The 25,827-nt window shown below is 35.1% G+C and overlaps 1 protein-coding gene across 1 annotated transcript in view; it reads right to left on the reverse strand.

The window, feature by feature from the left end:
* The window catches only part of FBXL17 (F-box and leucine rich repeat protein 17), a 307,609-nt gene that overhangs the window by 265,881 nt on the left and 15,901 nt on the right, over positions 1 to 25,827 (reverse strand). Inside the window, exons 2-4 of the mRNA XM_068666661.1 lie at positions 23,888 to 24,010; positions 21,050 to 21,307; positions 20,268 to 20,399 (exon numbers count right to left, since the gene is read on the reverse strand). Coding sequence (XP_068522762.1) covers positions 20,268 to 20,399; positions 21,050 to 21,307; positions 23,888 to 24,010 — 513 coding nt within the window. The remainder of the gene's footprint in view (positions 1 to 20,267; positions 20,400 to 21,049; positions 21,308 to 23,887; positions 24,011 to 25,827) is intronic.

Raw genomic sequence — 25,827 nt, forward strand, 5'->3', positions numbered from 1 at the left:
TCATGGTGGTTACTATGAAATACACATCCAACAAATGTTATGGAAAGTTTGTTTAAATCCTCTTTCCTTGGAAAAGAAAAGCCACTGAATGTCCTGTAGTTAAACTGAGAAGCACCTTTTATTTTTTTTCCCAACTATTATTATTAAAGTTTTCCAACTGATGTTGTAGGAGGTCACTGAAGGCCAGCTGGCTGGTAGCACTCAAAGGGCAGACTGAGTGAGAGGAAGGATGTGATTTTTGTTTTATAGGTGAAAGTATTGGAGAGTTAAACAAATGAATTCTTTAGGTCCATTTTTTCTTTGGAACTATTCTGTGCTTTAACGGTAGCTAAAGAAAAGGAGAGGAGGATCTTAGATCACATTACTTGGAGATCGTTCTAAAAAGGTTAAATAACTATGCAATTAGTACTAAAAAAAAATATAAATGCATGCCACGCAAAAGACTGCGTATTTGATATGGTATACAAAGAAGTCTGACTTCCACAGTGTTGCAAATATATACTTTAGTAAGAACTGAGCACACTAAAAGTCTTTGGAATTAATTTCCTGAAGACCTAAACTTGAACTTGAACTAATTTCCCAAACTGAAATCAGACTTTTTAAAGAGCTTAAGGTCTAATTAGCACTTCAATGACTGAGAATCAGTCTCTCCAGTGAGTATTTAACTTGTAACTACGTTCTCTCAAAAATTTTACCTTTCTTTCCACTCAAAAATAGTGATCTGACCATAATCTAACTAGATCACGTTTGAAGAGCTAGAACAGCGTCTGTCAAGGCCTGGTGTACTTCATGTTGGAAGACAATCATGCGCATCAATCAGTGGAGCACCATCCCACATACTGCCCTTCCCACTCACATCCGAGAACAATTCAGAAATGAAGTAAAAGAATGCAGATGATGTAAAAAATGATGTATCTGCTCAATCTGCCAGTTCTTTTCCACCAAAAAAAACATGGTCCAGTATATTCATATCATCACAATTTACTGAGTACTGAAGTACATCCAAGATCAGACAAAAACTAACGGGTAACCAAAGATACAAGAGATGGCTTTGTCCAACTCTGTGCAAGGAACTAGTTCAGCATGCTAAAGCACTGTGATCATATGGCTGTATGTAACAGAGTTACATACCTTAATGGTTACAGACCTTAAATACCTTAAGGTTACTTTAATAAAAAATAAGAAACACGTTCATTCTCATGAGTTTCAATACAACCATGGTCTCTTGAAAAAAAAATATCATTATTTTCAAATAAAATAGTCACATTTTGCCTAACAATTTAAACCAATATGCCACTATCAATCCCCACATCACCTTTGTAGCAAACCTTTCATTTATTGTTTTTAAAGGGTGTTATTGGAAGAATACAATGGAACCAATTTTGGATACAAAATAGGTCTTCAGAACAGAATAACAGGAAGAAACTACACAAAACTGTAAGAATTAAACTGGTTTGAATAAAAATATGAGTTTAAAAGTTTTACCAGAAAATCATAAAGAGGATAAAAAGATTTGCAAGGTCCAAGGAAAGAAACAAAAAGCATCTAAGCATCTGCAGTACTTCTTGGCTTATCAAAACGAAATATAACAAAACACCTATGAATCCAACTGATGAGCCACATTTCTATATGACTACCTACATGCAACTTCAAATATAGCCAAATATAAACAAATACTTCAACCATTCTGGAATGAAAAGCAAAATGAAACAAAAACAAACAAACAAAAAACTCAGACAATGAAAAAGCCCACAAAGATAAATTTAACAATCTTGAAAGACAATCAAGGCAGTATTTTTAGAAAGATGGCAGGCATTCAGAGGCTGTTTGATACCTTCCATGAACAGTTAGCTGAAAAGTTCATTGAAACTTTCATGGAAATAGATAACCAAGTGCAAGAAGAGACACTTTTTCCCTGTCAAACAAGATAAAGAACAGCATACAGACTCTGCAGGCTGAGCACAGATGCACTTACAATGACTGAGCATAAAGTCCTATAAAGCAGGGTGTATTTCAGGTAGGTCTTTACATCACAGTCATCGGAATGCAAGTCATTGGAACAAGTTCAGCAGAATGCCAAGACTCAGCCTGTCTTACATGCAATCCAGGCTTACACACTCAGTGCTGTTACTAATGATTTGCTCTCTCTGTAACAGTTGCACCTGTTACCACTGTTGTGGCAGAAACCACCACCATCGCCAAAACAAAACACCAGCTTGTCCTTCACATTTCAAATCCTAAAGAATAATTATTCTGTACAAAGCGTAACAGATCCGACCTTCAGCTGGGTGCTCTGAACTTCGGGATTTCACCTAGCAGTTTACCTTCTCTCTTCATAGAAGTCTTAACACTTCTGTCCTGAATAAGAAACAGTAATGCTTTCAAAATTTTAATTTTTCTACTGGGTAGAGGGCAAGACTTCCTAATGGCATAAAATCTATTGATTTAATACTAAGCAAATTGACCTTCAACAAACTTGGTGTCAATAACTGAAAACAGAAAAACTGTGAACATATACGAGGCAAAGAGAAAAGTGCTCAACAGAAGGAATGCTTGAGGGGAAAAAATATCACTTCAGTCAACTTAAAAGCATCACAGTTTCACTGAATAACAACAATAGGGAAATTATGGTGTCGCATCATAATTGTGACCTACTATTTGAATTTGAAAAGGAATTAGAGTTAGCCTCCTTCAAATAATTTATAGGACAATAGAAATCAAAATTTGTTTTGAGAAAAATAACAACTTTCAATAAACATTTTTTGCTAATATAGGTATATATAAATATATATATATATAATATGCATATATTTTTGCACTATATAGAAAAAGGCTGTCAATGACTAATCAAATTCACCAAATAATATTGTTGGGGCTTTTAAAAAATGAAAAACCCACACCAGACAGAGCAGAATTCCTCATCCTATATAAATGCATACAATTTACTTTGGCTAAGCAATTTTTAAAATAAAAAAATCTAAACATTTTATAAATTGATACTGAAATAATTTACATAATATAAGATTGTGTTTAGAAGGGGGAAACAAGCAATAACATACTAATATTGCATGACAAAATGCTTTCAATTCCAGGAGTAATTTAAGGACTGTACTTGTACAAATAGCAGCTACTGGGTTGTGAGTGGTTTAAGGCTCCGGTATCTGTGTAATTCACGTATCAGTCTAACAACTGATTCTGGCACTTGCCGTTTCATAAATTCATACAGAAATAGTTCAAAAACTGACTGATAAAAAAAAATTAGTGCAATTGATAAAAATTGAAGAGTTAGTGTAATAAATTGGACTTCATAAAGCCAACAGACCACATGTAAGTTAAATTAAAAGTTCCAAAAGTTATGAGGCACCATCACACGTACTTATCTAGTAGACAGCTCCTAGCTTTCACTCTGCTTAACCCATTTGTCTGTTCTAAAGACAGTTTCGTACAACTGAAGTCTGCGGGTAAATGCTCATAAAATACACAGGGGCATAGGGCAAAATGAAAAAATGTGCTTGTCAATTTATAACTGCAGTCTAGAGGGTAGAAGTCTACTTATGACATAAATAGACCCAGCCCAGCAGAGACTTAGTACTTCACGTTGCACCATATACCTGGCTGGGGTGTCACTTGTTCAGATGAATCCCAAATTCTTATAATTCTTATTCACAATTCCTATCAGTGGATTACTTTTAAGACCTGATTTCCTTTTTTTTTTTTTTTTTTTTATTTTTCCTTTTGAGACAGCTATACACCAAAGACCATGTTCCAAGAACAAATTGTCCAAAGCTAGTCTGAGGCTTTTGACCTTCTATTCCACACCATTACATTAATTTGGTTACTAAAAAAAAAAAAAAAAAGACCACAAATAGTAGGAATTAGTAATGCTCTGTGATAAAAATATCTTACATTTATTCCCAGAAGTAATACTACTAGCAATAACTTTGAAAAATATCCTGAAAATGGGGGGAGAGGGGAGAACGTAGTTAGTTTTAGGATACTGCTGACCACCAGTCCTCATCCTCTACATCAGAGAAAAGTCAGAATAGGCTATATGACTAGATGTGCTTGGATAGCAACATCACGTACAAGAAGCAATCTTGTAAACATATCCTCCGATGATGCCTAGCCTCAACATTAGGGGAAACTGTAGAAAAAAAGTAAGAAGTGTAGAGCAACACTTTATAAAGCAGCTTTTCAATATTACAGAACATATGACTTCTGGGAAAGCATGTGCAGTTCACTCATCTTGAGGATTTGACCAGTAAGGCTTTCCAGAATTTTTCTTACTCTGTTTAAGCCCTGAGCTATATTCTCCAACTGATCAAAAACAAAAACAAAAACAAAAACAAAAACAAAAAACACTCATCACTGAGCAACTTTACTCTTAACTGTTCCCTACCATTCCAACACAAACCTTTGCATCTTACTTAGAGCAGCCAAAGAAAGCAGTTTTATGTTATAGCATGTGTCTTAGTTCACGAGCACACTACCTACACTAATTTCCATCCCTGTGGGGATGGAAAGCCTCTGGAAGAAATGTGGAAACTCTTTTCAAACTGTTGCATCCATTTGCTAGATGAAAGACTCTCAGTTTCCAACCACCAAGGAAAAATAAACATACATATGGAAAAAAAATAAAATAAATTAATAAATGTATTGGCTTTTGCCTGATCCTTTACTTGCAGCAGCCCCTAGCATCTAGGCAGAGCAATTTCAGGCAGCCTTACCTAAACTTTTCAGCCCCCAGACAGAAAATGTTCCCATGGTGCCGAGCCATGACACGTTGCTCTACATATATTTGTATATGTAGTCCTTATATGTAGTCCTGTATATGTAGTCCTTACATGTATATGCAGTCCTAAGGTGAAAAATTAAAAATACTAGTTTCTTTTCAATTCTTGCTTTGAACACAGGCAAGCTATATTTTTAAGAGGATAATAAAAAAGCAAAGTGCATACGTTATATTGTGGTGGCTTTACATCCTAAATTTCAGTTTTTCTGTACCAATTAAGGATGGAAAAGCATAATTTTCCCCATTCACATACAGAGATTAAAACATATTTCCTACTTTTTTGTGAAAACAAACTTTTGTAAGCACAGCATTTGGCTTAGAAACACATGCTCTCTAGATTGCAGGTTAGAAACACATGCTCTCTAGATTGCAGGGTAATGTCTTTCCAAAGGAGGGAAAGTTATAAGCGACTCAAAATTTACAGTCTTAAAACCATAACTGTGCTGTATTTATGCAGCTAATAAAAATGCACAGATGGAAACATTAAATGAATTGATAGTTCTTCAATAACACTCATTTCAAAATCAGCAGCTGTTTTTACAAAAACTCAGATTTATGATGTATAAAGGACTAGTAGTTACTTTTTTCACAGAGCTACCTAACTTTTCTGGATGACAAGTTTAAATCAAGCAAAACCATAAGCATACATCTTCTGAAGACAACTACAAACATGTTAACAAGTAATAACAGCAGCAATAACTAAGTGGCTATTTCCCTTCTCCATGTAGTTCAGCAGAGAAAATAATTTATAGTGTTTATCCCAAAAAAATAAATAAATCTGATTTCACTTTTATAAATTAAGAGAAATTGAATCTTACTTTTAAGATAGCAAAATTTGTCAGAAATAAGTATTACTTAAGAATTAAGCAGATGGAAGAGAATTGTACTCTCCTGTGATGAACAGTAACTATTGCAGAAGTCAATTGTCCTAGCAAACACAGTCACAGCATACAAATGATTCCAGCATAAATAATGACATCATTAACAGAAATACCAGATAAAAGGAACAATTTACTTTTGGCACAAAGACTTCAGCCAAGGTATCTAAATCTTTGATCTGACTTTTGCCTTTTATTTATGAATCTAAATTTATCTTCTTTCAAAGCAGTGTTTCCTAAAAATGCTGGCATTAGACAGTAGAAAGAGGTAAAGCATGCTTAATTCAAGAGTAATTTATTAAAATTTCTAACTATTGGACAAACTGGTATCTAGATGTTATTTCTTATTATAACACTAGCTTAAAAATACACTTGGAATCAAACAAACAACAGAACTTCATGTTCCTGTTCTACTTGTGCCTAATTTGATGTACAAACTATACTATCTTCACCTTCATAGGATCATAGCAAATTGCTAGATCCAAGTTACAGTAAAAATAATAATAAAAAAAAAAAAGCTATTAACATAGCTACTTTCTGCATTACCTCAACCAAATTTTATTTTAGGGACGTAAGGTCTACACAGCAGACAGTAGATCACAGATACATCAGAGCTGTTCCTACTTTCCAAACTACCGCTACGTGAATGGCTACTTCTGTGCAAAGACAGCAATTTGAAATCATACTAAAATAGCAGTATTTTGCCATGCCAATACAGGACGCTCCTTGTTAATATAATTCTTTTCAGTCCATGTAGAGATACGTTTACAGCAGAGGAGAACAATTACCTACACGAGTATGTTACCCAGTCTCTTACTGGGTCCATGCAATAATGCAGCTAAACTGCTACCTGCATGAAGGAAATAAGTAAGCTACTGCCATGTTGTCTGAAATATTCCTGCAACAAAAATACTGGAATTACTTTCATAATCAAAGGGTCTGAATTTCCTGGTAACTCCACCCACACCACAGATGAAGAAAATGGCGTGTGTAGAGACCTTCACAGGACATCTCAGCCCTAACAGATAGAATAACAATAACACCTTTACCATGTGATAAAAAAATTACTTCCCTCAAAGCACGATCACGTTCATTGTTTTCAGTGTGTATAATAACATAAGTATGAAAGCATCATCATTCAAGTTTAGAATCCACTACTCATATTTATTCTCTTCCAGCAAGAAAAAACAGACACCTATCTGTACAATCGCAGTAGTCCCATGAGTTTTACATCATTTCACTGAGCACTAATATCACAACTGAAAAAAAAAAAAAAAAAAAAAACACAAAAGGTCAGCTATAGCAACTCTTCTGTAATAGATTATCCGCAACACCTTTCCCAAGAGAGATAAAACTCCTATGGTAGAAAAAACAAAAGTGAAAGAACATCTTTGACATGTACGTGTTGAAAAAAAATTTTCATCTTTATTTAATAGTATCGCAGGTCAGGCTTACACCTCCACAAGAATTACACAGTCAAGTCTATATTCCATTAATATAATTTTTTTAATACTCAGAAAGAAGTACCTAGTGTCAGACTTCTAACAAAAAATAATTTTCTGTTTCAATTTTAGCCCCCAGGCATACAGCTTCTATCTCATTTATATGTACTGCAATACTAATTTGTTAGTGGAAGTTTGTTACCAAAATCTGGAGAACATATCACCTATGTGTAATAGGCACAGTGCAGTGTTTTTCAGGCTTTACATTACTTAAGTCACTCTTTTTCTTTTTTTTTTAAAAAAAAAAAAAGAGAGAGAGAGATTAACACAAGAATAACTTGTATAGGAACAAGAAATTTTGTGAGATGTTCTAAGATGGAATAGGTAGTCCTAAAACCAGACAAAAACAGTACTACATGTAGCTGTTCTGAAACCTAAAAAATTTCTGAAGTACTTCTTAAATCTTTATTCAGAAATGCCTAATACAGACATTCTCAAATGATATTTCATTTTAGAAATTCACATTTTCAAACAATGAGAACTATACTGTCATTTTTTTTTCATGTGGGGAAGTTTTTGGTATTGACAGTGGTGTTTAATGAAACAGGATAGCTCTCTTATGGGTTCACAGCTGCCTGTACCTGCTTACCCTCTCGGATGCTCATGCCCTTGCATCAGCTCTGCTGCTGGGCATGCCTACTACCTTCGTAAGCTCACTGCACAGCGAGCTCATCTCCCCAGCCCAGCAGGCATCGTTTCTAACTCCCCCCACCCCCCCATATGCGGAGATCACCCAAGTCAGAAGAACGGGGCAGAGATGGGAAGAAAGCAGCAAGCTTTCTGCCACTGGCTCCTTGCAACAGCAGCAAGCTGCTGGATAGATAGACCCCTTTTCGCATAGCTTAGCCCACAGCTCGTGATTGGTTTTCGCAGATGGCAGGCAAGCAGCTGGAGAGCTCACAGATGCTTTCCCACCCTACACAGCATTCAGCTCTCCAGAGCTGTATGAGTATCAAGTGACACAAGCCTTTTATTTTAAGCCCTAACCAGCAAGGCAAGTTCATTTCATAGCGTTTATTTCTATGTATTTGATTCATTCTCAGTTAAGCACTCTGAAACCTAAAAGAAACAAACTTATTCTTATTTCTTGTCTAAATTAGCCCTCCAAATACCAGTACTGTTGATATTTAAATACTTGGATAATATTAACAGTAGCAACCATTTTTGTTTATCCTTCAAAATGCCATTACTGTGTTCCAGATCAGATTATACATAGCTCTGACATTTTCTCTATGCCTAAGCAGGAAAGCATTTTAAAAACAAATATACATTTGTCATTCACTGTTTACATTTTTTCATTATAATTTTGTATCCTAGATTCTTTTTAAAACTTACATTTTCACAGTTTATACAAAAAACATTCTTACTCCATTCTTATAAGTTAACCAAACTGGTACGAGATGGAAGACCAGCTCAGTCTTTCTCACAAAATCTATTGTCAGTTTAGAAACACGGGAATTGGACAGGACCCACAAGGATCAAGTCCAACTCATGAGCACAGACTCATGAGTTAACCTCCCTGAAAGACAGATATCTACTACCCAAACTCTCAAAAACTTAACATTTTAAAAATAATTCTGTATTTTTACAAAACAGTAACTTCTGCATAATGTCAGGAGCAGCTATAAACTCTACATAGACAAAAAGGTATTTGGACACAACACTGCAAGGAAACTGGACTACAAGCACAAGTTGGTGACTGAAGACCACACCAGCAAGATAATCTTTAGGAAACCTTCATGCAGAACAGGCATGATGGAACTTCAAAATGGACATTGAGGGTGGTAGTGATGGCGTTACAATACAAAACAGAGGGGCAGAGAAGAGGGGAACACTAAGCTAAGGAATCTGGGAAAACCACTGGGGCAAAGCTGCCCATAGCTCTTAAACCCAGAAGAGGTGGTTAAAGACTAGATACAGTAAGTAAAACAGTACCTATGCCTAAATCCCAGACAAGAACAGTTTCTTATGCACTAGCAGTCTGGACTAGAAGAACAATGACAGCTGAGAGACAATAACAAATTTGAACAGTAATAACAGTTATTATAATATTTATATTTTTAATATGTTATAATATTTATAATATTATAATATTATAACATATATAATATAATATATATAACATATAATATTTATATGTTATTAAAATAATAAGTAATAAAGACTTAAATTTCTAGAATGACATAAGTGTGTAGAAGTGGAACAACAGAGTAAAGTATAGATATGGATGATAATTCCACAAGAAAAAGCTGTTGGCTTTTTTATTGCAAATACAAAAAAATACATCTCTGGGGCACTGATGCTGCAGTTCAAAAGCTCAAGTAAAACAGTAAATACTGTTTTGAAAAAGACTGTCTTGAAAAAGACATTATTTAGGACAGCTTCAGCAGTTCATTCTCCATGCCCATTCAATTTGCTCTGTAGATTCATGCCAACAATGGAGTGCTCTGGTGAACACAACTACCTGGAAGAGCACCTCAAGACATCCAAGAAGGAATGTATTTGTTCTCAGATACTGGCTACATTGGCCAGCATGAGGAGAGGAAATGTAGGCATCTATAGAGCTTCCTCCACTACAAACGTGAAGTTTGATCTCTCGTACTTTAAGCTATGTAACAGTTACAGTCAGGTTCATTGGAGAAAGAATGTTTGCATCCAGCTTCAGAAATTCAACGTTTTCTTTTTTCTAGCTTCAGAAGGATAAATTCAACTGGAATTTGCTGTTATTTGATATAAACAAAGATTCTTGTCTGTCATTCATTATTTGTATGTAATCTTGTCTTTGTCCCATACATATAAAGGCATATTTGTATTATCTTTGATGGATGCAAATTACCAGCGTTTTTAAATAATGATACTGACAGTTTTAAAAATTTGCTTCACAGCATCATACTTGCTATCTCTTTCAGCAAGAAGCATCACAACTCACTGGAAGCAACATTATCAGTTTTGATTTATTACTTAACCTCAATGGAATGGCTGAAGATTTTTACCAAGTACAACGTGGGTTAAGATACAAACTTAACACATGAAAAACGTTCCCACAAAAGAAGTCATTCATCTGGAATTTGCAAGTGGAATTTCTGCTACATTAAAAATAAAACCACAGCCACCACCCCTTGCCTCAGTCCTGCCAAAGCAAAAGGAAAAAAAAAATCAAATAACAAGAACTACAGAAAATGGAGTTATGTTACAACTCAAGTTAGGTGTCTTTAATATCTAGCAGCTCACACACAATCTATAAAAACACGCATTTTACTGAAAAGTTTTTCAGTCTAGTATCACATAATTCTATTTGTTATTAAAGAAGTATATTAATTCTTGGTTACTGGACTCAAATGGCAATTAAACGCAATCAAGCAATCAAAAAGGCTCCATATCCAGCTACCAATCCCTGGTCACAAGTTTTTAAATCAAATTTAAGCTTTAAATAATGTATTCAAAAAACAAAAAGCAGCAAAATAAACAAAAAAGTGCCTAATTCAGTTGAATTCAAGATCTATTACCTCCATTAAAATTTATATATACCTACCCTACCTAATGAAAATTAAACATTTTGCTTAGTTCAGTAAAAATTTATCACTTTAGTAACCAGATTAGATTGTAAAATCTATTAATTACTAGAATCCAAGAAAAATATAATTTCACATACATCTTTTTTGGTATAGCAGTTACATATTATTGCAAAGATTTTATTGCTTCAGTAAAAGCCTCTTTTGAAGTCAAGTGCTATTGCAATTTTGCATTAATTTGCTTTTACTTGCATTCATTCTTTTTACATAAAATGCTAACAGGTCAAGTTAAACAGAACACCACAACAATACAGAAACTGTTTATGCATCTTATGATCTGACTACTAACTATATTTTCAGTTTCTATTTCCAGTTTGGTAGAGTGCTTAATAAGTAAAAAAAAAAAAAAAAACACAAAAAAAAACACAAAAACTTGCATGCCCTGGAAATACAGAAATACCCTACAAATGCTACTCATTTCTGTACCGCCATTGTCTTTGGTAAGTATTTAAATTACTTTATGCAATGGCTCTCTCAATAACTACAGAGAGGGCATAAAAATGACTGATATTTAAAACTCCCACCTTGATGCAATTTGCTTTTGGCTTTTTCACATTACCTCCATCCATTATGTTTGTATTTTTAGTACCTGAATCTTATATATTGAAAACATTACTCACTACAGTACATTGGAAATCTGATGTTCACGTTCCCTAACATGTTAGTCATTATTGTACAGGCATTAGCTGATACCATTTAAATGTATACATAGATATATTTAACCTTAAAATGATATGCAAATATATCATCTGCAAGTATCAAATGAATAATTATCTTATACTGAAATGTTGACCAAAAGGTAGAAAATAATGTTCTGCATTAGGCACTTTTAAGTTCCTATTTTATTCAAATCCTCAGTGTTTGTCATGATAATCTACAGTTAATCTAAAAAAAAAAAAACAAATACATTTTTTATACATGTGAAACATGTATATCACAAGTAGTAATACAAATTAAAGCCTGAAGAACTATCAGTGATATAACACCTAATTTCATATCAAAATAGAAGTTCACCATTTATTTTTAACTGCTGTTTTTAATCTACCACAAACATCTGAAAACATGAGTAATACAATACATACTACAATTCAAATTGTGCTGCTTTTAAAACATATACACATACACTCATATATGACAAGTCAACTCACAACATCCAGTAATTTGTTAAAAAGCTCATTAAATGTATTAGTTGTTTTTTTTTTCTATTTTGTTTGCTTTTCTTTTTCATTTTTTTATATAGAGAAAAGAAAAAGGCACAAAATAATGAAATCATACAGCTGACATTAAGCCATGGTGTTTATATGTACAGCCAAGCATTTGAAAATTGCACACAACTAACTTTACAAAAAAATTACAGTCTGTACACATATAGTTTCTGCATAGTACAGTGAAGCTACATAGAGAAGCTGCACTAGTATTTAGAGAAGGACTAAACTCAGGGAATTGGCAATCGGACCTGGAGCTGTTCACTTCTACCAGTGGCTCAGGTCTGCAGTAACTGAAGTTAAACATTTGACAGATCCTCTGTAGTTTTTATCAAATAAGGTGGTGCCTTCAGTCCAGTTCCTGGTGCTTTTGTGATGTGGCTATCTATCCACTATCACAAATGAGTACTCCCGTTGGCAGCCACTGTAAAGACTGAGTGAGCATGGAGACTGAACAAGCCTCTTAACCCTTGCTACAGAGGTCTCTCTCTAGGTCAGGGTTTGCAGCGCTTTGGTGGGGCAGTGTGGTGAAGCTTGCACTGCTGCTGCTCACGCTGTACCTGTTCAGTGGACACAAAGAAGACTTCAGTTTCCAACACTGTCAGTCTGAAGAGTTTCACAAATACTGAATTCATCTTAAGTAAAAATTTATTTCACCTGCCTATTTACTAAGTTTGCCTATTGAAGACATATTTTAAGGAGGAAACCAAAAAAAAAGGACAGAAACATTAAGGAAGGTTAAAATAATGAACAAAACAAAACAATCAAAGCACAACAGCTTGCAACACTTAAGGAAAATCTCTTTCTGCAGCAATAAGATATCTGTAGAACAATACACAAAAAATACTTTCAATATAACTTAAGAGAACATGCTGCATATTAACTCCAAATATGGTGTTATGCACTAACTTGAAAATTATTACTTTAAAGGGCTCCTACTATACCTGACATTAGTAGCTTAAACAGAATTGGTTTGCCTGACACATATCCTTGAAAAGTAACTTGAGTGAAACATTCAGTGCATTTTTGTTTTATGTTATTAAAAATAAACCGAATGCACTACATAATAGAACAATACTATACAGAAATGCACAAAAGTAATATAACTAATTAGATTCAGTACCCTTTGTTTTCAATAATGAAAACAAAGGATTTATTTTCTAAAGATAGTCAGTAGTTTGCCACAAGTTTTCTGGGATGTATTCTTGAATATGCATCCCCAGAAGACCTTGGCCTTTAAGAAGGGCCAAGTTTAAAACAGCATTATCACTGCAGAAGACGTTCTTACCTAGCAACAGGTAAAAAGCAAATCATGGAACAGTAGAGTTGGTTTTCTCTAGGGTCTCACTCAGGATAGCCAGCAGCAGTTTTGATTCATTCAACTTATACTCAGTATATTCAGCACAGATATGAGCATTTCCATCCTATATTCTTAGCTCTCATTCTATTTAGAAAACAAACAAAACATAAAATATATCCCAAAATTCTATCCAGTTCTTTCCCTCCTCCTTGCTACTATTTAATGAACTACACATACCATACCTTCTGAAGTACTTCCATAAGAATGCGCGTAACTGTACTGCCAAAGTTGAATACTATTTAGTCGAATGAGCTTTGTTAAAAAACCTATTGCTAACATTCTGAGACACATATGAACAACTTAGTGATCCCGACAGATGAACCGAAGAGAAAACAGGATATTTAGTAGCAGTACAATATTCAGAAGTTATGCACTCTTTGTTGGTAATTCACTTGTATGAAGGATTTCGAGACCTGTTACCACTACAAAGTCAATACCGCCACCTAAGGGCGAATATGAAGTAATGTGTTTATTGCCAAATTATTTACAGAAATATTTAAATAAAGCATAAAAACCTGACACCTGTTCAAGTGCCTTTACAGAAAATACATATTTATGCATAAGAACATAACTCGACTTCTTCTGCCTCCTTTTAACATTAAGCTCAGCACAAATGCTTTACCTTAAGAACAGGATTTGAAGAACTATGTCAAAATACGACAGTTCTGAACAAAAGCAAAAATCCTATTCAAGAAATAGGGCTGTAACACCTAGGTTTCTGAAGAAATGATCAAACTATTCTATTTTGTTGTAAAAAGAAACACAGTGAATGTAACAAAATGGAAGCTTCTTGAAAAATTAACTTTTCAAAACTGCTTTTAATATTGAACAGATGTCTCAACATTTACGAAAGTGTATTTTCCCATATCTCAACTTAGTTTTGTTTACTGAGTGTGTTTTTAAAGCATGGAACATTATTTTTGTAGTACAATAGTAGTTTTTGGTACGTCAGTAGCATGGTTGACAAAATTAAGTACTATAAATACTTCATCATGATTACTGCACACTACCAACGTTATCCATATGAAATTTTTGCTTTAGAAAGTTCTAATATAAAAAGATGAAGTACCATTGTCCACAGCTACGATATTCAGTAGAGTGACCGGACTCAGTACTGGTGTCATATTCAATATGTATTCATATGTTTAGCAAGTAAATAGTCCTATATGAGCTCAATGTCTAACCACACTTTGAAGGAGAACATGAGTTTTTAATAATAATAGTAGAAAAGGAAAAGTCTGGAACAACTACAGTTCTTTTCAAAACCTCAAAACAACCAAATAATCTAGTTAGAAAGTATCTTGGGAAAGTATTCACAAAGAAGCATGGTAAAATGATACCTTTTATAAAATTTCTCTTAAGTAGAACAACATTTTGAAGTAATTATATATTAAAAAAATGAACTAGGTGAGGGAGAAAGTAAGTCATATTAAGAAAGGATGTTTTTCTTCCAACCCCTTTTTTGTTTACCAGTGGAAAAGTGAGATTTCTATATACTCTAAACTCCAGTAGTTCACATTACCAGATGATGTAGTGTATATGTCTGACTCTCCCCCTCAAGCAATTTGCCTGGACTAAACTCAAAGCAGAGTATTTTCTCCTCTCCGCATGTTTGCACTGTTGTCATGCACAAAGGATACACTGTTGAAGCAAATGGTTTGTAGATGATTCATAAGAAAAAAGGAGAATTGATTTCCAAACAAGAACAGGAGGAAAAAGAAGACAAAAAATCTTAGTAATACACATAAGGATGAATAAATCTAGTTATGTATCTAATATGATGCAACTATTCAGAAAATGTAAGAGTTAAGTTTATTTTGTCCTAGGGGTTTTTATACTATGTTGATTCCAGTCAGTGTTTTAAAATGACATGATAAGTATTTGACTATTTGCAAATATTCCATTTTTTTGTTAGTGAGATCATCAAGATTATCTAAGATCATCAAGTCCAACCATTAACCTAGCACTGCAAAGCGTACCACTAAACCAATGCCCGTAAGCACAACATCTACACTTCTATTGAATCCCTCTAGGGATGGTGACTCAACCATTTCCCTTAGCAGCCTGTTTCAATGCTTCACAACCCCTTTCAGTGAAGACATTTTTCCTAATATCCAACCTAAATCTCCCCTGGTGCATCTTGAGGCCAATTCGCCTTGTCTTATCACTTGGTGCGTGGGAGAAGAGAATGACCTCCACCCCAATATAACCTCCTTTTTGGCAGTTGTAGAGAGCAATAAGGTCTCCCCCAGGCTTCTTTTTCTCTAGGCTAAACAACCCCAGTTCCCTAAAATACTACTCATAGTACTTGATCTCTAGGCAAGCCATGTTGCCTTTCTTCTTCAGACACACTCTAGCACCTCGATGTCCTCCTTGTACTGACAGGCCCAAAGCTGAACACAGTACTTGAGGTACAGCCTCACCAGAGCTGAGCACAGGGGTTTGATCACCTCCCTGGTCCTGCTGGCTGCACCATTCCTGATACAAGCCAGAATGCCGCTGGCCTTCTTGGCCACCTGGGCACACTGCTGGCTCGTGTTCAGGTGAGTATGGACCAACACCCCCAGATCCTTTTCCTCTGCACAGCTTTTGAGCCACTCTGCGCCAACCCTGTAACAGTGCATGGGGTTGTTGTGGCCAAAGTGTGGGACCTGGGACTTAGACTTGTTCAACTTCTGACAGTTGGCCTCAGCCCATCAATCCAACCCGTCCAGATCCCTCTGTAGAGACTTCCTACCCTCGAACAGATCAACACTCCTGCCCAACTTGGTGTCATCTGCAACCTTACTGAGGGTGCACTCAATCCCCTCATCCAGATCATTGATAAAGGTATTAAAGAGAACTGGCCCTAGTACTGACCCCTGGGGATGCCACTTGTGACCAGCCTCCAACTGGATTTGGATTTAGCTTCATTCACCACTACTCTTTGGGCCCAGCCACACAGCCAGTTTTTGTTTACCCAGAAACCCCTAAATAAGCTTAAAAATAAAAGACAGGAAGGGAAGAAACCATAGTTGTAGGAATGCTGTTATTCTTACACCACCTAAAACCTCAGCTATATCTGCACTATTCTTTAGTAGAAATTCATTCTCCTAATCCAAATTTAATTCACCATTAAAGAACAGAGACACTAGGTGGAGTAGGGCAGTGCAAATCTGTAACTCCCACCTGCTATGTTTTGGTAACCATTGCTTTTATAATTTTAGCCATTAAGCCACTAGGCTAAGGAAAGACAGTGAGAAAGAACTCAACTGTGCAGAATCTACGTAGTTATGAGGAAAAAGATTCTCCCATTTCTAAAATGTGGCTGCCAAATCTCTGTCTATTCATAATGAGGAAATGGAGAAGCTTGTATAAAACGGCTTCTGGGGTCAAAGCTTCCATTTAGGTGTACATCTGCCACAGATACGTCAAAGCCTTTTAGGATTCCATTCACCTAGGAAAGACTACAATGAAGAACAGTTTATTTTCATCAACAATTCAGATTAAACTACTGCTCCATGCCATTTCTCAGTCTAAATATTACATGTTAATTTGGAACAGTTTTCTGATTTTTCAACTGAAGTTAAGTACTGTTACTCTGGGGTGGAAAGACTGAAAGACCTTGGTAAAAAGAAACAAAAAACAGACAATGAAATTAACCAATTCACCTTCCAACAGCTTCACTCACAGTAATCATTCATATGAGGCAAACATGAAATTTATGCTCATAGAACTCAATTCCAGCCAAGACCAGAAAACAGTAAGTCCAACAAAAATCAAGCAAGAAGGTAGAATGTTCCCCAGCTTTCTCTGGACCAAGTTATAATCTGTTCTTCATTTTACACTGAATTTGTGAGATACTTTGATTATATCAAACTTTTTGGGAACAGATAAGAAAAGACAACTCAGTGTACTTCAGACATGCTTCAAAAGGCCTGCAAATGTTTTTGCTGTGTTTTTAATTTGGGCAGTATGCTTCTGAAAGAAGGCTTTACATTTAATTACTCTTCTATTCAAAGGACAGAGGAAAAATAAACATATTTTGAAGAGATATAAACAGTTATACAAACAACCTTGTGTTGTAAGCCTTGTGATACTTAACTTTCTCCTCACACATCCTTTCTACCTATTTATTATTTGTAGCTTTCACCTATTACCATTACATAATCAGGATTTCAAAAAAGAAAGGAGTCTATTTTTCTGTGAAATGCCGAGTATATTAAACAATCAGAACATAAATTCTTCCCTCTGTGTTTCTGCTCAGCAGTCTGATAATGGAGTTACTTAGCAACAGATGAAGCAACTGAACAGTGTTCACTGATCCACATTTCACTGTAAAGTAACACTCACAAAGGCATTATTTAGCTGCTGGTTGCCTCTCGATAGATGTATTTTTGAAGTATAAAATCCATTAGCCTGAGACAAGCCTACATGAAAATCCAGCCATCATGTACCATCTGTAATGCACTCTAGTTCGAAATTAGTACAAATTGCCCGTAAGATTCACATGATTTTGAGCACCTCTGAAAAAAAGGGAGAAAGAAGAAAAAAACAAAACATGCAGACTTCATATACAGAATTTACATGAAAGCAGTGGATGCTATTTACAAAGGGAAAAACATATCTTCTTCCTAAGCAGACTGACAATCTGTGTACTTCAAATAAACACACCAAGGCTGTATGTCAAGCACACTTTTCTTGGTACAGAAAAAAAAAAAAAAAAGAATATTACGATTTTGAAAAATGATTTAGGATGAAAACATACACACACACTTATAGGTGCAAACCACCTATAAGAGTAGGAAATGAGATGTGCTACAGAAAATATTAACAGTGATTTTATTCTAGAAGGCAGTCTTGAAAACAAAAACAACCCACAGAAATTAATAAAGCAAGCAGTCGGTTAGCATTTCCAATCAACCCTTACTTCTTTTTAAGGTAACTAAACATTATTAAACAATTCTTATCTTTATTTTATTATGAAAGGTGAAAAAATGTTAGTTTACAATAACAAATACAGATTGGCTTCCTTCATCAAGCTAACTGTTTTATCATTTCAGAGATTAAACTTGCACAACAGCAAGATTTGAAAATATCCTGCCCCAAGCAAGTGGAAAGACCACCATCTTCAGTAGAAGTAGAAGCAGACTGCTGTCTAGTGGAATCATTGAAGAACACTTTTTTTTTTTTAAAAAAAAGATTCTTCACCAGACAGGACCTGAACAAAGCTGAGCAAGCTAAACAGTTTTCCAAATATTTATCTTTTTTTTCTGAAAATTAAGACTGGGCAGCAGCTTTAACTAAAATTAATTTAAAAACTACATTCACAAAAAATTGTGCAAGGAGTGAATTTTGGTAAGTTACTTGACAAGCATCCAGAAGTGATGAAATAATTAAAAAAAATATTAATTTGAGAGTAAGTATTTTTGTCTTATTTCTTATGAAAATTTAAAGTTACATTTCCAATAATACCTATGTATGGAAATAAAGCTTAAGTGAAGAACATCTTTCCTGGTTGTCTTAAAAATAAGAAGATCCTTCCTGTGTTCCATTGCAATGGAGAATTACTTTTCAGATAATAAAACCACAGAGCTTTTAAGTGCTAAAGATTAGCTTGGGTTAGATTTCAGGCTATATAGAGAATACAAACTTCAACAGCAACAAGCGTAAGACAAAGATGGTCAAATCAGTATCTTGTCCACATATTTTGCAGTGATCAGGCATATATGTAGCTATTTACATATACTGTACAATTTATATTCACATAAAATTGCATAACCTTTCATGCAAACCTTGAAGATGCACAGGTTCATCCTTTTTCAATGAAAAATACGTAGCATTTTGAATTTCCCTACCTTTCTTCAAGTTAAATTTTGTAGTAACAAGCTTTCCTCTTAAGCATCTCAGACCTTTCAGTTCTTTTTTTTTTTCCCCACCCTCCAGGTATCATAACAGATATTACAAGGACCTTTTCTGACAGACTGAAGAGTTTGTTTTGTTACCAAGGGGAGAAGGGGACTAGGAACAATACAATTTTTCTACTTGTGTTTTTTTTTGAGATTCCTGTTTTGGCCACTATCTCCTGTTTCTCAAATTCTTACATTTTTTGTTTGTTTGTTTGTTTTTAACTTTATTTTTTTTAATAGAAGCCCTTCTCAAATTTCTCCAATGAACTGCCTTAGGCATTAATATACTTGTCCATTTGAATCCAAATATCCGATGAATCAGTGTACAATGTTAAAAAACAGCATATATAACTTATTTGTTCCACTTCAGCAGTTTTCAAACCAAAGATTACAGCCCTAACAATAAGCTGAAAGTTAAGGATTCAGCTGCAGGCAAATTCTTCTACTTACATGCAAGAATAAATACATGAACCGAATGCTCTACTGTATCATTTAGTAGAAACTGACTCTAAACATAAAAAAAGCATTACTTCAGAGATCACTTACTATAATTAGGACAAAAGATACTTGTATTACCCCTCAACAACTTCTTTCTACTAGTATGGACACACTAATGCATCCTGATAAGAAAGTGTCATATTTCAAGAAAAGAAATTCAGTGTTTTATTTGTAGTCAAGAACCCAACTTCCTGAAATCTTTAAGTTTACATAAATGTATATTTTACTGTCGAAAAATATATTGGTATCGATGAAAGAAACATTTCAATGAACTAAATGTTCTCCTACACAAACATCTCCCAAACTGTTATTCCTGGAATGTCATGTCAAAAAGCAAAAGTTCGTATGTGTCTGGAATAGCATTAGTTTAAAATGTACTACAAGTCACCTTCTGAGCTATCTCTGTAGAATCAAAGTTTTTACAGCTAAAAGAAATTTGTAAGCAGTTCACTGCCAAAAAGCAGTGAATTCAGACAGAAGTTTTAAACTGATGAAAACAGAAAGTTTTGACAATGCAAATACCATAGGAAAAAAAAAAAAAAACAAAACACAACAACTTGACATGTACTTACTAATTTGTTTTCTTGCATGTATATTCTTTGCAACTTCAGACAGCCTTTAGCTATAATGATCATTCCTTCATCTGAGATCTTGTAACACTGCCCAAAATGAATGTCTTTCAATTCTCTGCATTTTGAACCCAGCTGCAATTAATGAAATCAAAGCAAGTATTTAAAAATAAAGAAAAAACAATAGTATTGACTGAGATAGGAAGTGTTGGGAGTTAAGATTTTTGTGTTGTCCCCTCCCCCTTTAAAAATGATCTTTATTTGCAGATTTTTAAGTACTATATACAAACAAGAAAGATTATAATTATACACCTGACAAAATGACATTGCTAACTACAGTCAACAAACAGAAGCTAAGAGCTGCACATAGGAACTACATAATTTATAGGGCATATTTAAGCAAACAAAAATGCCTGCATACTAGACCATCAATAGGACATATGATTTAATATAACTACTTCATAGCTGACCCTACACACTATTAACAGAAGAATGAAATCTCCTTGCATACCTGAAAAGTCTCAATCACGTTTTTGCATTGCAAAGAATGCTATTTTAATATTGGTTCCAAATAGTAACTAAGTCCAGTAAAACTCCATGAGCCAGAGGTAAACTGGAGATTTCACTTTGAAAGGATTTGATCTCTGTCTCTATATGGTCTCTAGAAAATGTATGCCCTTATTAAATTCGTGAAACAGTTACCTTCCTCCTCCATACCCCGTTTGTATTTGCTAAGAAGCTGAAGGACTAAACATATGAAAATAATGTGTGGAATGGGTGGTTACCTGCTTTAGGCCTTCATCGGTGAGTCTGTCTTGATTGCCTACGTGCACTTTTTGAAGAAGTGGACACTGAGAGGCAACTGCGATGATGGAGGTGTCGGAAAGCTGTTTACACCTGTAAGCAGTATACCTAAGTAGTCCAGGACATTTACATGCTAATATGCATACTCCTGTATCAGATACATTGCGGCAATCAGAAATATTGATTTCAGTAATATTCTGGCTTCTTGATGCTATCTTTTCCAACAGTTCATCAGTGACCTGCAAGCAAAACCAAATATTCAAATTTAACTTCATCTATAAACATCTTTTATTCCATTAACACAAAACTACTGTTTCTGAGATGTGTTTGCATATGTTGCTGAAATAATGGAAAGATATGTTTTATGAAAAACATATTGCTATAACCAATTTTGCAGCTAACTTTAAAGAATTCTGCTCCAATGCTTGTAGTCCTCTTCACATTCTATAGGAAATGAATTTCACCCTTCAGAAGAGAAGGATTCTATATCAGCACTCTACTTACCTAAAGTAGCATTTTCAGAGGAGTAAAAGATTTATATGTCTCCGAAATGCAAAAACTTCTTACTTAGGCCCTGGCAATCATCCAAAAACTGCTTGCCAACCAGGAAATACTAGTGATGCAGGTGACAATGGGTTTCTTAACAATGGAAAACAGTAACCCAAGGTACCAATGAACAAAAGAGAAGAGACGGAAAGGACACCATAACAGAAAGAAAGGTATTTCATTAACAGACATTTCCTCCAGTGATTTGCTCAGTTTAAAAATAGAATACTTGTACATTTTAAATGTTAGCAGATGAAAGACCACTAAATCAAAGATACATCCACTATTTTCCCAGAGTTCCTTTGAAGAACAAAGACTCCACCATCCGCTTTGTGCCTGCACATATTGTTAACTAACATGTCAATAATTTTAGAAGGTGTCAGCCCTACAAAGCAAGCAAGAAAGGTAAGATATTCTTCATGCTGAAGCATGTAAGTTTAAAAAAGACAAACAAAACCAAACCAGGTAAGACAAAATACATTAAATTCCCTTGCTTTGAAAAGAAGTTTAATTTCAAAACACCTGAGGTGATATATGAAAAAGTCTGTCTAACAAAACCATACAATACTTTATCTGCCATTTAGCACAGATGAGATTTAGCTTAAAGCCTGGAGACAGCAACAGAGAGGAACATATATCCTTTCCATTTTTCTCTCTTATATAGTCAAGAAACAAACACTTTCTTTGCTGCATTCAAACTGTTTTCCATTAGCAGCAAGTCTGATATGTTTTCCTGTTATTTCATCAGACAGCTGTTAGCTAGAAAACATGACAAATTGAAAAAAAAAAGCAAAAAACCTACCAAACAAATAACAAAACACATACAATATCTGTTCCAGCTTCCCCCCCCCCAAAAAAAAAAAAAAAAAAAAAAGACACCAAGCACTCCCCACACAGGCAGAGTGTTAATAATTGTGCTTAACCTTGTTCAAGAGCTCATTGAGGAATTGCCAGGACAGGTTTCTTAGGGCAATGCCAAAACTGATAAAATTCAATGAGATCCTAACACACCTAATAGCCAAAAAATCTGAAAAACAAACAAACAAACCCTTCGTACTAGAAATAAAGCTACATCTCAAGACAATGAAGAGGGAAGTGATTTGACACATAGTACTTTCGCAACAAAAGGAAATGGATCCCTGGTCCAAGTGTGCTTGGGAGTTACTTAAAAATCAATCTAATACTTGTTTTTTTCACAGTGTTTCACAATTATGTTAATTAGTGACTCTACAAGCAAGACAACTTGCATGGTTTTCTATGAATTGGTGATCTGAAAATAATAACCCATGTACATCCTATGCCCAACACAGATGAACAGCTTCTTGAAATGGGAACCTGCAACAGTCATTGCCCTGCATCCATTATTTTCATAAAACTCCGAAGAAATTGTTTTTACAGACATCTGTGATTAACAAAGTAACAAGAAGCCTAGATGAGTAAACAACACAGATACCCTTAAACAACTTTTCCAAACAAGATAGTCTAGGCTCTGTAAGAATCTTACTAAACAAAATCCATGAATCTCAGAAATATTAAGTCTAGGATTGGCTAAAACATATATATATACACATATATACATATATGCATATATATGAATATATATGTATATATATATATATATATATATATATATATATGTGTATATATATATATATGTATATATATATACATTATATATATATAATATATATATATATTTTGATATATATATATATCAAAATTTTGATATATATATATCAAAATATTTTTCAAATATATATATATCAAAATATTTTTTTTATATAAATCAAATATTATATATCAAATTTTGATATATATATATCAAAAAGACAAAATCTGTCTTCTCAGTAGGAGAAGACATCACTAGCATCATCAAAACTTGTTAAAGTGAACAGAGCAAGGACCAACTGGAGAACCATTGTTCATACTAAAGCATCCTCAAAAATTACAAGTACATCTCTCAATCAATATAAGATCTGATAGCTCTTATGGATGTAACTACCGCTACCTGACGTAGACCTGAGACACGTAACCCACAATCCACTTCAAACAGCACTTGTGCTCATGCCGTTCAGTGACAATCAGAGGAAACTACAGTCAAAACAGTTAATATAAGGGTTCTGACATTTTCAGCCTCTAGTATGAAACTCACTGAAAGCACAGGTACCACCACTTAATGGGTTTCTTTTGCTTGCCTTTAGTCAGAAGTACAAGTTCTGAGAACGAATGCTGAGTCATCCAAACACTATTTTTCCCCGATAATGCCTTCATACCTGTTGACGACTACTGAGATCCAGCTGCTTCCAAAACTGAAAATCTAAACATAGGTCACGCCAATATTTACACACTAGTGACGCTGAAAGGCAACGCTCATTCAGGGATAAATTGGAAAATATCTGTAAAGAGAGGAAAAAAAAAAAAGTATTATTCATCAGAAGTCATCATATTTGAAAGACAAATTTTTTTTTTGTTATTAACCTGTTGTGTAAAAGATGGGGAAATATTAGCATGCAATGCTTGATTCTTCTAGAAGTTGCACCCAACTAGATGAGTCATGGACAATAACAAAAACCTACACACCGCAACAGCTGACAATATTAGTATGTCACATTGGTATAACCCACAACAAAACACGTCCTACTTATGTGCTCATTTCTTAGACAAAATTTAGAATGTGCTTCTGAGATTGCACACTTCAAGAATTATAAATACAGTATTACATCCAACTGTAGCCTGTATGGGTTATTTGCTAGCCATAGGAATCATGGAATCATAGAATGGCTCGGGATGTAAGGGACCTTAAAAATCATCTATACCCAACCTCCCTGCCATAAGCAGGGATGCCACCCACTAGATCAGCTTGGTCAAGGCCCCGTCTAACCTGGCCTTGAAGACCTCCATGGATGGGGCATCCACAGCTTCTCTGGGCAACCTGTGCCAGTGCCTCACTATCGTTACAGTGAAGAATTTCTTCCTAATGTCTAGTCTAAATCTACCCTCTTTTAGTTTAAGACAATTTCCCCTTGTCCTATCATTATCTAACCAAGCAAAGAGTCCTTCTCCATCCTTTTTATAGGACCTCTATGTATTGAAAGGCCACAATGAGGTCTCCCTGGAGCCTTTTCTTTTTCAGGATGGACAGACCCAGCTCTCTCCATATTTCTTCATAGGAGAGGTGCTCCAGCCAACCTGATCATCTTTTTGGCCCTCCTCTGGACCTGCTCTAATAGCCCCACATCCTCCTTGTGCTGGGGCCCCAGCCCTGGATGTAGCACTCCAGGTGGAGCCTCACAAGGGCAGAGCCGAGGGCGACAGTCACCTCCCAACACCTGCTGCCCACCCCTCTGTTGACATAGCCCAGGACGCAGTTGGCCTGCTGGGCTACAAACACACACTGGTGGCTGAGAACCCACAAGTCCTCTGTCCATGAGAACCCACAAGCTCTCTGCAGGGCAGCTCTCAGTGAGTTCTGCTCCCAATCTGTACTCAAAGAAATAAAGAAAGGTGTTCTTGTTTCTACTCTGAATCATTCAGGAAGACCTCTTCTATCTTTTCAATTCAGTAAAGAAATAAAACACCATAAGGGCACTAGAACATCAGTTTTTGGGGAAAGGGGCATGGGATGGTGAAGTAAATCAGCAGAGCAAATCAGTGTCATACAAGAAAACTAAGCACAGAATTCACATTTTATACCCCATCAAAGCATTGATAGTATTTAACATAGAATTCACGTTTTATAGCCCAAGGTTTTGAGTGCCGTAACAGCCTGCAAAACAAAGAATTAACTGCAACTTTACAGCAGGCTCATAAGCTGCTGTTGTTTTTATTATATTCAGTACTTCCTCAGAAGTACTATTGTTAAAAAGATTGAAAAGGTCTATCAAGACTTAAATGTGAATACACTCCGTAACCACAAACAAACTTTATTTTGCAAGTCATCCTGCAACGAAAAAAGGCAATCATAGCATCAGGATAAATGTAAAGGAATACAGCCTGCAAAACGTGAAAGAGTCCTCCCACTCAGTACTTGGATGTCCTCATCAGCTGAGTAGAAGCACTAGGGATAATCTCAAGCAATGTGCTCAAGAAAACCTGAAAGTACTGATGTGTCCACAGGAAACCACCAAGGCCTAGAAAACATGACAATATTCAGAGAAAAGATTAACTACATTGGATTAAACTGTCCTAAAGAGAGAACAAACAAGAGAACAAC

This window comes from Anas acuta, chromosome Z (genome assembly GCF_963932015.1).
Source record: "Anas acuta chromosome Z, bAnaAcu1.1, whole genome shotgun sequence".
NCBI lineage: Eukaryota > Metazoa > Chordata > Aves > Anseriformes > Anatidae > Anas > Anas acuta.